This window comes from Propithecus coquereli, unplaced genomic scaffold (assembly GCF_000956105.1).
Source record: "Propithecus coquereli isolate 6110/MARCELLA unplaced genomic scaffold, Pcoq_1.0 Scaffold534, whole genome shotgun sequence".
In the NCBI taxonomy this organism is placed as follows: Eukaryota; Metazoa; Chordata; class Mammalia; order Primates; family Indriidae; genus Propithecus; species Propithecus coquereli.
The window spans coordinates 70753-84377 of NW_012151219.1; the positions used below are offsets into that span (position 1 = coordinate 70753).

At 37.6% G+C, this 13625-nt stretch overlaps 1 protein-coding gene across 1 annotated transcript in view; it reads right to left on the reverse strand.

Annotated features, from left to right (window-relative positions):
• CEP295 (centrosomal protein 295kDa) overlaps positions 1 to 13625 on the reverse strand; it is a 56908-nt gene that overhangs the window by 11728 nt on the left and 31555 nt on the right. The window contains exons 11-18 of the mRNA XM_012657238.1: positions 11236 to 11328; positions 10977 to 11080; positions 8548 to 8685; positions 8032 to 8129; positions 4245 to 7762; positions 3065 to 3238; positions 2784 to 2927; positions 1040 to 1192 (exon numbers count right to left, since the gene is read on the reverse strand). Coding sequence (XP_012512692.1) covers positions 1040 to 1192; positions 2784 to 2927; positions 3065 to 3238; positions 4245 to 7762; positions 8032 to 8129; positions 8548 to 8685; positions 10977 to 11080; positions 11236 to 11328 — 4422 coding nt within the window. The remainder of the gene's footprint in view (positions 1 to 1039; positions 1193 to 2783; positions 2928 to 3064; positions 3239 to 4244; positions 7763 to 8031; positions 8130 to 8547; positions 8686 to 10976; positions 11081 to 11235; positions 11329 to 13625) is intronic.

A 13625-nucleotide genomic window follows, 5' to 3' on the forward strand; every position in this document is an offset into this window, starting at 1 on the left:
GATTAATTTCTTTCTATTTTTAGTAGAGACGGGGTCTCGCTCTTGCTCAGGCTGGTCTTGAACTCCTGAGCTCAATCTGCCTGCCTCGGCCTCCCACAGTGCTAGGATTACAGGCGTGAGCCACCGCGCCCAGCCTCACAGACAGAATTTTTAAAAGAGGTGTTCGTGCCTGTAATCCTAGCACTCTGGGAGGTTGAGGTGGGAGGATCGCTTGAGCTCAGGAGTTCGAGACCAGCCTGAGCAAGTGCAAGACCCCGTCTGTACTAAAAATAGAAAAATTAGACAGGCGTTATGTGGTGTGCCTGTAGTCCCAGGTACTCGGGAGGCCAAGATAGGAGGATTGCTTGAGCCCAGGAGTTTGAGGTTGCCGTGAGCTAGGCTGATGTCACAGCACTCTAGCCCGAGCAACAGAGGGAGACTCTGTCCCCCTCCCCCATGAAAAAAAAATTTTAAAAAGAAAAAAATAAACATATATGCTTCACGTAGTCCTGCAGTCAAAACTAGAGTGAGTTAAACACAACTTTCATGGCAGTTACTGTGTTAATTAAACGTGGATTGTTACGAACAGGCTTAAAGACAAAATTTACAGAAGCTGCTAACTGTATAAAATTCATGCCCTTATATACTTCCTACTAGTATTTATTTAATGAAACAACTTAAAAACAAAATTACTTATTTTCTAAATAAACTTTACTTCCCTCATTCAACTTATAAAGTTGTTTAGTAAGAGCCCAAACCATAATATGTGAACATATAATAGAGAAAGTGAAACCCAGTCTCCAAAAAAGTTACACCTGTACCAACACTTTGGTGATTATCATTCCAGATACCAAATATTTTTCTATGTATGAACACAAATTTTTCCCCCTTATTTAACAATTGCACAGAAAAACATAGAATGGGTGTGCCATGATGATTCCATTACCAACAGTCACTGAGGTTATTTACCATTTTTTAGTATTACAAATACTGCTACAAGAAGTATCTTTTGTCTACATATCCTTGTACGCAATAATTCCACTTTCAATTTATCTCTTACCTGGTTCATTATAGTCATCATCACTGACATTCTCCTGGGCATTTGGTTGAAGACAACCAAATGGATCATGGGCCAGTGGGCTCCCAAGGAAACTTTGTTCTCGGCTTATTGAGACTCTCATGGGGTCTCTGTCTTGATAAAAATCTAGTTTACCTGGGTAGGAAAAAAAAAAGTCTCACTAAATTTCCACTTAAGTTTCTAGAGCTAGGTAGAACTGAAATGGCAATTTAGGTCATAGGCAGAAATCTAAAATCTTAATTCAATTTTACTAAGTTTTTAATGGTACCCTTACCTCCCCATGCCAGATTATGTTTCAGTATTAATTAGTCACAAGAAAAATGTCTGGAGAATTTACTAACCATTAATAATATTATTTACTATAAGGTATAATATGCATTCATAATATATATACATAAAGTTCAAAAATAGCCACAACTAATTTCTGGTGTAAAAAATCAAGATGGGGCTTAGAGGAAAGGGAACAATAACAGGGTGCAAGGAAAGAGTTTATGGGGTTCTCCAATGTTCCAGTTCTTAACTTGGGAGGTGTTCACATGGGTATGGTTATTACAGTGATAAACCACTGAAACAAACACAATTTGCCCACCTCTCTGAATGTTATACTTTGATACAAAAACAACTTATCAAAGGAGTGTAAGACATCCAAAAGCAGCAGGCTAACTTACTGTGTAGAACCGCTGAAACACCTGGGAATTAAAGGTACTAGGTATTATTAATACATATCTTCCTGATGTGTGCCAGGTAACTGAAAACAGGAAGAATGTTTAAAACTATGTACTTGGAATGGTTGGATCCCCCCAGTCTCCTGAAATTAATTAGAAATTCAAACAAAACTGTTTACTAAGAATTATAGGGAGGAATTTTTTTTAGATAACTGGATGTATAGAGAAGCACAGTGAAGAAATATACCTGTTCTAATTGTCCTTAAAGCCAGGATTTAAGCATAATAACCCTATAAAACTGCAGTCCCCAACCCCCAGGCTGCAGACCAGTACTGGTCCATGGCCTATTAGGAACCAGGCTGCACAGGAGGTGAGTGGGGGGGCACGTGAAGCTTCACCTGAATTTACAGCCACTCCCCATTGCTCGCATCACCCTCTGAGCTCTGCCTGCTGTCACATCAGCAGCAGCATTAGATTCTGCATCGTGGTGAGCTGTATAATTATTTCATTACATATTACCATGTAATAACAATAAAGTGCACAATAAATGTAATGCACTTGAATCATCCCGAAACCATTCCTTCCTCCCCCATCTGTGGAAAAATTATCTTCCATGAAACTGGTCCCTGGTGCCAAAAAGGTTGGGGACCGCTGCTATAAAAGATAAAAGAAAAGAGCAGTGAAGGTACTAAAGTAGAAAAGTAGCAAAGGAAAAGAGAGAGAGAGAAGAAAAAACCCAAGTTACCTCCTAAGGAACAGGTTTAGAAGGCAGACATGAAAGGAAGTAGATGGAGCAACTCCAGAAGATGGGATATTGAAGAATTTTTATCTAAAATAAATTGGTTCCCCCATATACAAGACAAAGAAACTATTAACATATAGTTATGTAATGCCACATTTTCTTTAAGTTCAAATTTTAAATACTGTTTATGTAAACTATTTTCTCCCTCTCACAAGTAGTCACAGCCTAAGTTTCTTTAACAAAAAAAATTTAGCATCCTGAAAAAATGTAGAAAACTTGCAAACGCTAAAAAATTTTATTTTTTAAACTATCTGTTTACCTAGTATAGAGGTTCTGCCACTTCCTGGTGATTCTACTTCTTGTATAGCACTAAGTTCATGTTGGTTTAAGTCCAAACCACATTTAACTTTTGCTACAGGTGGCTTTGATGATCTTCTACCCAGTTCTTTGTCCAGATGCTCACCTATCAAGTCAATGACAACATTAGGCACAATAAAAATCTATTAACATACTATAAACTTTTTATCGACCAAAGAGCTGTAGGGGATGAAAACAAAGAACAATCAGCAGAATAATTACAACAAAATACAATTATCTTACCACTTTGCTTAGCACTAATATCTTCTGAAACCAGCTCATTATCATCAGAGTTGCTCCTATCTGCATGACTAATGTTTTCCTGATCATCTTCCGATAGGTCTTGGATATGAGGAAGACACTCTCTGAGCTGTCCCATCTTCTGGGTTTTTAAATCACTTTCAACTATGGGCTTCACTGTCTGAAAAAGTGGAGAGATGTGGGTGGGGATGACACAAGTTGAGGGATCACGGGAAGAACTCATCAGATTTATATCTTCCTTCTTAAATTAGAACCTGAGCCAAATAAAAAGTTCCATCAATCACACTTTAAAATGTTATGCACAGCTAAAAAATGAGATATGCTTCCAATATTGAATGGATGATACTCCCATTGAAAAGTACAACCATGCACAGCCCTGGGCCTAAAAACTCGGCCTCCACTGCACCTTTCCAGAAAAGATTATACTTGAGTACCTGCCTCTAACTTTCTTTTGCCATTACCTTTCCCCCACATAACCGTTAAACCCCTAGAACTCAACTCAAACTTCTCCTGAACATCAAAGGATTTGTAGAATTCTATTTAGACTAAATGATAAATTTAAGAAGTGGCCTTTTAAAATAAAATAGATACATTCAAAATGCAGGAGAACACACTCTTGCCTCTCAAGTAGAGAAACTATGAATGTCTGACTAGGAATGACTGTGCCAGAGTCTTCTCGACAATTCAGAAACAAGCAGCAGATCTAGCTCTCCATCAGCCCAAAATTATGCCAATTTTGCAACAGATAATCAAGTCACTTCAGGAAAAAGTGGGCACTGATTTTGATTTATATATAAATGTCAACAAAGTGCTATCCATAAAGAGAACAAGGTCTGCTACTGCATAAGAAAAAGTATGCTAACCAACTATTTTTACAATTTTAATCTTATGATAAGCTTAAAACCCATTATAATGAAACTCCAAATGAGAATCTATTAATACATTCTTTTGTGGTGTTTGCATTTGAAATTAGTTGGGCTTCAAATAACTACTAACATCATAAACACCATGTGAGGTTAGATCAATTTTTGTTTTAATTTCTACATTGTTTAGGGCAGAAAATTAAAGTACACTTAAGGTCAAACTACTTATTATCAATAACTAAAAACTTATAAGCCTAGGGTTAAAATTGAATTAATTCTTAGATATTCAAGTTTAAAACATACCTGACTATCTTTAAAGAGATCTTTCAAAGTCTCTTGGTGTTTCTGTATCTGCTGCTGCAATGCTGTTTGTCTCTGAACAAGCAATTCTTCTTGGGCTTTCTGGCTATAATGCAGAACTTCTCTTTGTAGATCCAACTGCTTCTGAAGTCCCAAGTTATCTTGCTGAGCTAAGATAGGCTGTGAAAAACTCAAAAGTCTATCTTGAACTCTCGGGATGACAGAATCAGCTGAGGGAGCTGCATGTTCATTCTGGGATGAATACAATTCACAAATGCTTTTAGATTTAGCTTCAGCAAATGGTAGCGGAATAAATGAATGCTCTATTTCCTTGGGTAGAAACAAAGAGGGGACAGCCTGCTCAGCATATTCACTTTTGTTCGACTTACTTTGTTTGTTTAAAAGCAGTTCGTCCTGGGATTTCTCAGAAGAATATACCACTTCCCTTTCTAAGTCCAACTGCCCTGTCAAATTATCCTGCTGAGGCAGAAGAGGCTGTGATAAACTCAAAAGCCTATCTTGTGATCTTGGGATCTCAGGATGAGTTGAGGGAATAGTGTTGTTACTTTTGGCTGGGAAAGATTTTTGGGTTCTTTCAGAGTCAGCAATAGGCACTGCTACCTGGCATAAAAATGAAGAGGAGCCAGTCTGCTCAGATGATACCCTTTTCTCCAATTTACTTAACCTTTCCAAAAGCATTTCTTCTTGGACTTCTTGTCTAGATCGAATGGCTTTCCTTTGCATATCTAACTGTTGTTGAAGTGCCTGCAAATCATCATGGCAAGGTTGGATAAGATGTTCAGAAGAGACCTTTTCCTCAAATTTACGTGGTTTTGGCAAAACCAATTCTTTCTGGGTTTTCTCAATAGAAGGAAGGGAATTTGTTTGTGTATGCAAGTGTTCTTCAGATGAAATCAAATTATCTTGTTGAGGTAAAACAGGATATGATAAACCCAATAGCCTATCAGGCAATCTTGGTATCTCAGAAGGACTCGAGGAGACTGTATTATCACTGTTTGTTGGACAAGTTTCTTGCATGTTTTCAGATTCAGTAAGAGGTAAGGAAGCAAGTGAATGCTGCACCACCAGGGGTAAGGAAGAGGTGCTAACCAGCTGAGGAGATACTCTTCCCTTCCACTCACTCTGTTTCTGTAAAAGCAGTTCTTCCTGAGCTTCCTGTCTAGATTGAACGATGGCTTCCCTCTGTGTAGCTAACTGTTCTTGAAGTGCCTTTAAATTATCTTGTTGAGGTTGGATAAGTTGTGATATTCTCAAAAGCCTATCCTGCAACTGTGGGATCTGAAAATGTCTTGAAGAAATTTTACTATCATTCTCTGTTGAAAAGGCTTCCTGGGTTGTACCAGACTCAGCTGAATGTAATGAAGTAAATGAATGCTGCACTAACTGAGGGATGAATGAAGATGAGACAGTTTGTTCAGATGATGTATTTTCTTGGGTTTTCCGGCTAAAATGAAAGGCTTCTTTCTCAGAGTCTAGCCATTCTTGGTGTTCCTCCAAATTACCTTGTAGAGGCAGTATGTGTTTTGAGAATCTCAAAAGTCTTTCCTGAAATCTTGGGATCTTCGAATGGCTTAAGGAAACTGTACTGTCATTCTCGATTGACATACATTCCTGGAATCTCTCAGATTCAGCTACCTGGGATAGGGATGAAGAGGTTCCAGTCTGTTCAGAAGAAATTATTTTTTCTGATTCACTCTGTTTGTATACAAATCCCTGAATTTCTTCTTTAGCACCAACTATCACCCTCTGTATGTGTGACTGTTCTTGAAATGTTGTCAAATTTTCTTGCTGTGGCAGGCTATGGTCTGGGAAAATAAAAGACTTATCCTGAAATGTTGAAGTTATTGAATGACTACAGGGAATTATATTCTCCTTCTCCAAAAAGTAATGTTTCTGAATTCTACTAGGCTCAGCTTTAGCAGAAGCTTGTGAAGCAACTGAATGTTGAACAACCATTGGTGAGAAAGAACTCATCTGCCCAGACTCATTGTCCCCCAAATCCCTTTGTCTATGTAAAAGTGATTCAGGCTGAGCTCCAAGCCTAGCCTGAAGAGCATCCCTCTGTGTAGTCAGCTGTTCTTGGAGCAACTTCAAACTATCATGTAGAGGTAGGAACTGCTGTGGAAAACCTGAAGACCTATCCTGAAATTTTGAGATTTCAGATTGGCTTAAGAGAAGTCCTTTCTCACTCTTAGATGGATGCTGCTCCTGGATTTGTCCATATTTTCTGTCAGCTGAAAGTAATGAAGTAAATGTATGCTGAGCAACCTGAAATGGGAGAGAAGAGGGCTCAGCCTGTTCTAAACATTCTCTTCCATCCAATTCACTCTGTTTATGTACACATAATACTTCCTGGGCTTCCCGCCTCGCCTGAAAGCTATCCCTCTGAATATTCAACTGCTCTTGGAGAAATTTTAAATTATTTTGCTGCAATAAGATAGGCTGTGAAAAACTCAAAAGCCTATCCTGAAGTTGTGGGATTACAGGATGGTCTGATGAAACTGCAGTATCAGTCTTGGTTGGAGAAGATTCCTGGGTTCTTCCCAGTTCAGCTTTGGCAGAGGGCAGTAAAGCAGATGAATCTGGAGCTACCAATGGAAGGAATATAGAGAGGCCAATTTGCTGTTCCAATTCTTTCTGTTTGCCCAAAAGCAATTGTTCCTGAGCTTCCCATCTTGCCTGAAGGACTTCCTTCTGTAGGTCTAATTGTTCTTGGAGAGCCTTCAAACTACCTTGCTGGGCTGTGATATTCTCTGAGGATGGCAAAGGCCTATCATGCATTTGGCTGATCACAGAACGGCTTATGGAAACTGCACTTTTGCTTGTGGTTGAAAAGGGTTCCTGAATTTTTCCAGATTCAACTTTAATAGGCAGAGAACTAAAAGAATGCTGAGGTACCAGTGGTATGAATGAAGATGGTTCAGTTAGCTTAGAAGATATACTTTCACTATTCTCTGAGAATATCTGCTGAGAATGTAAAGTCTGAAAAGCTGTTGCCCTTAATGTTTCAGGTATTTTTGTAGTGTCCTGTAATACTGGTGGCCGGTCATCTGACAAAGCCCTTGAAAGTGTATGAGAATCTTTAGGGACCAATTTATAGTCTCTCTGTTGTGTTTCAGTCTGTGAGAATTGTCCTAGATGTTCTTGTGATTCTAAAGATTGCTTAGCTAAAACATCTGAAGCGCTAAATGTTTCTGTTGTTTCTACCGGTCTTTGTAGAAAGTGATTTTGTCTTGGTGCTGGAAAATGATCTTGTTCTAATTTGGAGATCTGTATCAGTTGTATGGGTTGATATTTGTTAGAACTCAATTTGGGTCTCTGACCTTGATCACAATGCTCTGATACAGCAGTGAGTCTTTCAGATTTCTGTGGTGGTACTGATGCAGTAGAATCAGATATCAACGATGGAGCTGACATGGATGGGTACCTTTCTCTTAACATAGTTTGATATTCAAGTAATCGTTTCCTGGCTGTTTCGATAGACTGCCTGTGTAACCTACCAAAAACAAACACAAATTATTTCTTTTTTAATGAAAAAAAAAATGCCCACATACTCAAGTGTTTATATGTTAAATTAACAATAGCACTCTAGGATTGGCTGTAATGGAAAAGAAATAACACACTTCCCTTTGAGAGGGGCATAGTTCTACGTGCCATAGTTCTAAGGGAATCCCAATCAGATCCTCATATAAATCAAATAATAAATCCTAAAAATGTAGCCACAAACTATCACATATAAATTATATCCTAGCTAATAGCTAATACCTGTTTTGTTGTAAAAGCTGATGTTGATAGTTACGAATCATCTGCCTATGACTATCTTCATCACAAATTACAGTGCATGATGCTGAAGCAGCGCCAACCTAATAAAAGACAAAGCTACTAATTAAAAGGCAAATTCAAAAACAAGCACTAAAGTATTTTATATGAACTAAAGTTCTATAGTTGTAAACTTCCACATAGTTTTCTTTTTATAAAAAGATTTTCATTAGTAAGAAATGAAGTAATCTACCACTGTCCTTTAATGCCAAGTCTGATTGCTCAACATATGCATTACTTGCAAACCAGGGTCACATATATATGCACCCTATAGAAAATAAAAGATGAAAGTCATCGTGCTGGTACAAACTTATTTATATATACATACATTACTAAAAGAAAAAAAAGATCAGATAAAAATTTGAAAGGCATTTTACTTTTCTAGAAGCTCTGATTGCTCATCTTTTTTTGCCCCCCCCTTGCCAAATTATTTAAGTAGGAATGAGATTTCCTGCATCCTACCCCAGTCTGTTCAGTTTTTTTCCTTTTTTCTTCTTCCAGCTGAGCCCTGAAGCAGTCAGTTTCTAATCTTAATTTCTGTTGTTCAATTTGTTCAAGTAATTCCAACTGCTTTTGCTTCTGCTCTTCTATTTCCATTATCTAGGTAACAAAAATACTATTGATCTATTAACAACAAATGCATACAAAAGTTAATGTGCATTACATTAAAAAGAAATAGGTCTCATAACCAAGAGTACCCAATTATCCAAGAGGTAAATGGTGATACTTTATCTCAATTATTGCCACTACAGAGGGAGGACGGGAGGGAAAGATACAAAAAAGGGGGAAAAGAGAAAAAAGGAGAGAAGTAAAGAGTCAGAAGAAAAGAAAGAATAAACACATTTACTATTTCTATGTTGTGGGAGCACAACATAGAAATCATAGATCACCACTGAAGAACCACCTCCAGAGAAGCAGCAAATGATGTGTAGCCAAATTCTATGTTCACACCTTTAATTTTACATTGTTCCCAGTATGAATAATGACTAAAGAAATTAAATATTGAGGCTTCCCAAAATACTTTGATTTCTTAGGCATATCCATTAAGAGGTATAGTTATTTGGCTTCTATGTAGAAGCCAAATAATAGTACAATGAATAACATTCTGTGTCTTTTCTGTCAGGCATGAAATAGAAAAGAAGAAAATGGCAGAGGAATGACACGTAAACTCTAGTATCATTCGAATACACATACACTGCAAGTACCATGAACATATGTGTGAGTGACTGTAAGTTTCATGAGGATGAAGACTAGCCGGCCAAATTCAGTACCTTAAGTCCCTCTTTATCCGCAGTTTAGCTTTCAGTGGTTTTAGTTACTTGCAGTCAAGTGGCTTGAAAATATTAAAAGGAAAATTCCAGAAATAAACAATTCATAAGTTTTAAACTGCACACTATTCTAAACAGCACGATGAAATCTTGTGCTGTCCTGCTGTGTCCCACCTGGGACATGAATCATCCTTTTGTCCAGTGTATTCACACTGTAGACTTTATCTATCCGTTAACTGCTAAGTAGCCATCTAGGTTATGAGACCGTCATCATAGTGTAACAGAGCTTGTGTTCAAGTAACCCTTATTTTACTTGATAATAGCCCCGAAGTGCAAGAGAAGTGATGCTGGTAATTCAGATATGCCAAAGAGAAAGTTGTAAGTGATTCCTTTAAATGAAAAGGTAAAAGTTCTTGACTTAATAAGGAAAGAAAAGATAGGCTGAGCTTGCTAAGATCTATGGTTAATGAATCTCCTATCCACGAAATTGTAAAGAAGGAAAAAGAAATTCGTGCATACCATATATATAGTTAGGTACTATCTGCAGTTTCAGGCATCCACTGGGGGTCTTGGAACATAGCCCCTGTGAGATAGAGGGGACTACTGTACAGTCCCTGATACACAGATAAATATTCACTGAATAAGTAGAAAAAGGAATGCACGTGAAGTTTTATAAAGAAGAGCACTTGTACTAGAGATAATGAAGAATGATCTTTTTTCCAAAATAAAAAATATCTCGATCTGATTCTTTACCTATTTATTCCCAATCAGGCAACAGTGGCTTCAGCTGAGTTCCTGTCTTCATCTTCCTTACTTTTTCTCACTTACAGGAACTACTGAATTTAGATTTTTTGCAGTTCTGTAGCACCTCTTGAATTGCACTATCAATACAGTAGTCACTAGCTACATGTGACTGTTTAAACTTCAAATTAAATAAAATTTAAATTCAGTTCCTCAGTTATACTAGCCACATTTCAAGTATTCAACAGCCCACGTGGCCAGTAGCTACCACATTGGACAGAGACATGGGATGTTCCCGCATCACAGAAAGTCCTATTGAATAATACTGTTTCAGACTACTGGTTAGAAAACGTTTATCAGAGAAGAAATACTGTCTCACATAATTCTCATTTTCCAACTGTATTTTTGAAAAAACTAACTATGACTATAAACTGACCGGCTTAGCAATAATTAGCCTCCTTCAAGGTAATTTGGGTTAAAAAAAACTTTTGGGATGACAAAGTTCATCTGAGTGTCTAATATTATGACAAGGACCAATTAATTCAACAAATATTTATTGTGCATTTACTATGCACAAGGCTTTGTATCAGAAACTATGTAGGATAAACTGAATTTTTAAGGAGACAGCCTCTGCTTTCAAAAAACATAAATTCTACAGGGAAAATATATACAAAAGTATAAAATAGAAGGCGGATGCAGCAAGGGTCAAATAAGTAGTATGAGCAAAGACAAAATGGATTTTATCAGCTGAATGTTTATGTAAGACAAAGGAGAAAACATGATACCAGAAGTAGCCAGACACTAAGACAAATTTCACTGGTCAAACAAAATCATAGTACCTGGGGGAAGAAAGAAACTTTTAAAAATAAAATTTCAAATTACCTGTTTCTGTCTTGCTGACATTCTAATTATGGCTGCTTCTTCTTGAGGATGAAGTAGAACTCCACTCCGAGCTACAGCTGTGACAGGTGGAGTCTCATTTATTTCTAAGAGAATCCCCCAAACAAAAATTAGTTTCAATAACTAAGAATTTTGACACCACTATAATGTCCTTTCTTCATTTATTACATGTAATTTTATTAAGAAAAAAGATATAAAGAGTTAAGCACATTTAATTTGAGGATGTGATGAAAAGAAATACCTTGTTTCTTTCCGGAGTTTGTACCGCATGAAAGCGCTTTATCTTCACTAGTAAGTGGTCCAGACTCAATTGTCAGTGCATCACTTTCAACAACTGTAACAGTTAATACCATTGTTATTATAAAGATATTACCATTATCAAGCTGAAATCAGAGCAAAATAACAAAACTCCGGCATTTAGATTAACAATTCAATCTTGGTCCATCTGAATGTCTCAGTTAAGATCCAGTTGTCTTTCTGATGATCAGATATATTATTACTCATTAAACTCAAGACAGAAGGAAGACTAAAATTGTGAAAAAGGAAAAAGTGAAGAACTGATTGAAGGAAGTTAAAGCGGCTTACTCTGATCGTATCAGGGTAGCTAGACACTCTGCATGGAGCATCCATTCACTTACTCACTTATTTGGCACCCACTTATGTGCTAGATAAGTGCACCTTATCTAGGGACACCATGATGAATGAGAAAAGGCCACAAGGAGGTTTTACAGTGTGAGTGGGGGACAGAACAATCATATAATTATCCCAGAAAAAATTACAAAATTAGAAACTGTGATAAATACTGTATAAGAAAAATAAAGGGTTAGACTATAGAGTATAATAAAGACAAGAGAGTAGTGGGTCAGATGAGATTTTTCTGAGGAAATGACATTTAAGCAGATACCTAAAAGGTAAGGAAGAGTCGGCCAGGGAAAGAATGTGACGATGTATAGCCTACCTTTCCAGACAGATCAGTAGGTATAAAAGGCCATGAGAATGAAAAAACAAAAACAAAAACCAAACATTGGTTCATTCAAGGAACTATAAAGATGATCAATGCACTTGGCATGTAGTCAGGCAAGAGGGAGAATGAAGCAAGATGAGAATGGAGAAAGCTTACTCATACAGGGCCTCTTTCAAAAGAACTTGGTTATGAACTGATTATGAAAGAGTCTCCCTTTTTTGGATTCCAACACCATATTCTATTTCTCTGGCCACTCCTTTTACTGCCTTTGCGCCTTCTCTAGCTATCTGCTAGAATCCCTTACATGGTCTTTTAAGCCCTCTTTTCACCGAATTCTTTCCCCTGAAAGAGTTCTTTCTTCCATGCCCATGGCTTTAAATATCATGTATGTCTGACTTCCAAACTTACCTCTCTTGCTTTAAGCTGTTCAGTTAATTCAACAAATGTTAACTGAGCACCTTTTTTGTACAAGGCACTAGTCTACGCTCTGGCTATATAGGAATGTACAAATTAAAGCTCCTACCCTTACGGGTGGGGTGGAGAGGGGCAGGTGCTAAGACAACAAGCAAAATAAGAAAATAAATTTATTGCCCACCAGGTGTTGATACGAGCTATGGAGAAACAGCAGGGTAAAGGGAATAGGGAATGAAGGGGGTGGAGGTGGAGGTGGGGTTGCGGAGGGGGTAGCAGCTGGCCATTTTATACAGAGTAGTCAGAAAAGGCCTTCCGAGAAAGTGACAGTTGAGCAAATATATGAAGGAAGCGAAGGAGCCAAGCCATGGAAACATCCAAGAAAAAAATTTTAGCCAAAAAGATAAGCAATTGCAAAGACTACAAGTCATATGTTTGCCTGTTTGAGGAAGCTGGCATCTACTGTGCAATGGTTGAGGAGGAAAGTGTGGTAGAAAATGAAGTCAGAGAGATAGTGAGGATAGGAGTAGTGGTGGTGGGGTGTATACGTGCAGATCATATAAGACTTTGAAGCCACTATATACACTTTGGTTTTTACTGAGTAAAATTTGTAGTTATCAGGCGGTTTCGCCCAGAGAAATTATGAGCTGACTTGTGTTTTAAGAGGACCACTCTGTGAACAGACTATAGCAGGTTAAGTGCAAAAGCTGACGATAGTAGTTTACTAGAAGAATCCACACTAGAAAACAAACATGGCTTAAACTAAGATGTAGGCAGTAAGAAATGGTTGGACTTGCCAACTGGATTTGCTGAGGGTTTGGATGTAGGATATGAAAGCGAACCAGACTGAGGCCTTTTCTCATTCACCATGGTATCCCTAGATAAGGGGTGCTCAAGGGGCCTCAAGGAAGTTTTTACAGGGTGAGTAGGCGGCAGAACCATCATATAATTACCCCAAGATTTCACTAAAAGGATGCACACTGCAGCACAAGAAATACCAAGAAAAATCAGAAACGGCCTAAATGTTTCAATAAGGAACTGGTTAATTTTGATTCACTGACTACACTGGAATATATACATATATTTAAAATTTTTAATGATTTCTATTTGCAAAATACGTCAAATTAGGTTGTATCTGAAGACCTAGGCTTACCTCTCTATCCTTTAAAAAGTATGTTTGCGTGTGTTTTAACAATAATCTTTCACATATTCAATCAATAATGATTTATTGAGCAACAGTTATGGCCCAGGCATTA